Below are 3,335 nucleotides of genomic sequence, written 5' to 3'. Positions count from 1 at the left end.
ATCAACAGCTTGTTGTACCAAATTCTTGTCAACTTGTAGTTGTTCTGGTAACATCCATAGTCTTTCCAGCCTTTTCTTCCCTTTGTGTGGGGGTGTGAAATTATTCCCCCCAAGATGTCTGAGGATTTCTTCCATGCAGCATTGTAGAGTAATCCAAGTATGTTTGTTCAACACTGGGTTGAACATCCCATATGCCTCTTTCACCTTCTCAATGAGTTCCCCCAAATTCTTAGGAAATGATTGGTATTGTATGGATTGTATAACATTGAATAATCCTAAGTCAAGCACATTCAAGTCTGGTGACTGTGCTGGCTGGTAGATGAACTGAATATTAAACCCATCTGACTGACATGCAGCTAAGAATTCCTCATCCTTAGGAATTTGGTGGGGTCTGGCATTATCCCACTAAATGGTTATGTCCTTGGGCAGATGGGCAGGCCACTTCTCTTTGATTGCAGGAATGCAATTGTTGAGAAGCATTTCTCTAATTGCCTCTTTGTTTACATTTTGATTAGCTTTAATCTCCACAGCCCCAGCTTCTCTATTCTTGCTTTTTTTCTTTGCAATAGTCTCATATACAAATGGAAAAATACCATATTTTCCATCATGTAATACTTGACCATGTATGTCAAAAATTGGCTTACCAATCATTGCCATGAACATCCCCTTAACCTTGAATCTTTTGGACTGTTGGCACCGATATGGATTTGGTTCATTAGGGAGCAAGTAAAACCTTCTTGTTTCCGGGTTCAAGTAGAACCATTTTTCATCTATGTGAATGTGTTGTTGCATATTCTCAAACTTTGGGTCAGCATTCTGTTTAGCAGGCAGTAGATGATTTAACACCCATTTGAGTCTTGCTATTTTGTGGTTGGATGTAAGAGCTGGGTGATTGGTAGCCGTATGTGTTCTCAGTCTACCTTTTTTCTTTAACTTGTGAATGGTAACATGTGAAATATTGAGAGCAGCTCCATAGCTTCTTTCAGTTGTCCTTTTATACAAAGGGACTGATTGCAGAAACTCATCTGTATACTCAGTTGGTTTTGGTCCAGTTCTGCCCAGCTTCTTGGATCTGACATCTATCACATTCCCTTCACCCATTTGTCTTTTGATTTCTTTGAAAAGCCTTTGTGTGGTTGATTTGTGAACATTAAACTTTCTTGCTTGCTGTGATAAAACCCCCTAGGCAAATCCTCCCCATCTAACTTGTGTAGTATAGCATCTACAAGTTCTCTTTTTTGTTGGACAGTAAGTTGCTTCCTGCCTTTTTGTTGCTGTGGTGCTTCTTAATGAATCTAATTTTGGTTACTCTCAGTAGCTTCATCACTGCTGCTTGACTCAATGACTTCCATATTAGCTTCATCATTTAAAAATTGATCTAAGCTAAAAAACCATCATCAAATAAATCTGACATTTTGTAAAATTCTGATTTGTTGTTGCTTACAGAGCTGAAGGTTGGTGATGAAGTGGGGGTTTTTTTTGGAAGTGCTCAAGCGGAACCAGACTTACCTTAGAAGATGAATGATGCTGCTACTAACCTAGCATTAGTTAATTTTAGAGAAGTAGCTAGGTGTTTGCTTTTGTCATGAAAACATGGTGTAATTTGATGAAGGAGATGACTTTTGGTTTGTAAGAATATTTTGAACTGAAAATGCTATCTGCAGGTTTATATAGTCTCTCTTGAATGAAAATTTCAAGTGGAGGGAAAAATTTCATGTGAAAAATGAAGTGTACGAAAAAATGGATGAAATTTTAGGTGGGAAATTTGAAACCACCAAAAATTTCAGTTTCTCTGTCCTCCTTTTAAAAATTTCAGTTTCTCTCTCCTCCCTTTACAAAATACGGGTCCCCCTTTCCCTCCCTTTTAATAAACTAATCACATGCCCTTCTATCAATTAATCTCACTTAAACACTCCTTAAAAGTTTTGCCTAGGAGTCCGCGCATGTCCCTTTCGTTGCAAATAACTGTTAACGGAGGAAGTATTTGACTTGATGAAGTATTATCTTACAAGGTTAAAATACACTAATTAAGGGCCCCACTACTAAATTCACATGCAGTTCTAAATATGGAGGTTACAGAGAAAAGAGGGCTTCAATACATCTTAGATCATCTTTAATTAACAAGTACCGTTGCACGTGATTATCAATATTTCTCTACATATTAAAGAAATCTAATAATGTACTAAGTATGAAAATTATGTCAAAGAAACAAAATTACTACAAGTTAAGAAGTGAAAGTAGAGTAATAGTTGAAATATATACATACTCGTACATCAATAAAAAAAAATAAACAAAAAACAAAAGAGAGAAATATTTATAACAATAGTAGTTGCATATGACAAATCTATGCCCCCTCAGATCACAACCCCTAAATATCCAAGCACATATCCAAAATAAAACAAAATAATTCAGCTTATTTTATACAAAATCTGCAACAAAGTAATAAGAGAAATTAGCTTAAGCTCATACACTGCAAGAATACTATTACACAATAAAGGTCTACAATAAATTACATAGCCAAGAAAAAAAAAATCATCTCACGCCTAATTAACATATCAATGTATCTAAAGCTTGACAAAATTCATTGAGATTAATTAAGTGAATTTTAATGAAGAGTTTTAAGTAAGGGATGTATGTTACTGATTAATAAAAAATTACATTAAATAGGAAGAAGATATGAATGAATGGTTAAAGTATTCGATTACCTGAACACAAGATTGATAGTTTAAAACCATAGCTTGACAAAATCAAAGTGCAAGCAAGCCTTCACAATCAGATTAAAAGTAGATTTAACAATCTTATGATAAAAACTGTAAAATTTTAGTGTTTTTTTAAATAAAATAACAACAGATTAAAACCCTAAGTAAAATTAACAAAAAAAATCGCAATTTCAGAGAGATGAAAGAGAAAATACCTTTGCGGCAACGCACGCAAGGACAACGACCAGATTAACCGGATCTCCGGCATCAAAGCTCTTGGCGTATTTCCTAGCATTCAAATTTCGAGCAATAAACACCCATTGCTTTGAGAAGTCGCCTTCTTCGTCATCTCAAAACCTAGGGTTCATCTATCGTCCCTATTTTGTAGAGCTGTATATACGGAACACATAAAAGAGATCTAAATCACACATAGAAGATGGATAAATTTAATCAGAAAAACACAGAACTACAGAAAAGATCTAACAAAAACTAGAAAGGATTGAGAAAAGGAAAAGATCGAGATGGTTTTAAATAAGAGTGGAATAGAGAGAACTAACTCACTAACTCACAATCTACTAAAGTTGGAGGAAAGATAAAATGGGGGGCCTCATAATTTTAATCAAGGAAGATTAGTAA

The 3,335-nt window shown here is 34.9% G+C and overlaps 1 protein-coding gene across 1 annotated transcript; it reads right to left on the bottom strand.

Moving 5' to 3' along the window:
- Nucleotides 1-405: 405 nt before the first annotated feature.
- LOC145575503 (uncharacterized) lies at nt 406-1,101 on the bottom strand. Its single transcript, XM_081633366.1, has one exon. The coding sequence runs from the start codon at nt 1,099-1,101 to the stop codon at nt 406-408; it is 696 nt and encodes a 231-aa protein (XP_081489492.1).
- Nucleotides 1,102-3,335: the final 2,234 nt, after the last annotated feature.

The sequence above is a fragment of the Chenopodium album genome, chromosome 13, assembly GCF_948465745.1.
Source record: "Chenopodium album chromosome 13, dcCheAlbu1.1, whole genome shotgun sequence".
Lineage (NCBI taxonomy): Eukaryota > Viridiplantae > Streptophyta > Magnoliopsida > Caryophyllales > Amaranthaceae > Chenopodium > Chenopodium album.
Note: the sequence above shows the minus strand (reverse complement) of the source record. Positions and strands in the feature narration are given on the sequence as shown.

What these genes read in the sequence shown, in the direction of transcription:
- LOC145575503 (XM_081633366.1), bottom strand. Translation starts at nt 1,101, where the DNA reads ATGGGTGAAGGGAATGTGATAGATGTCAGATCCAAGAAGCTGGGCAGA.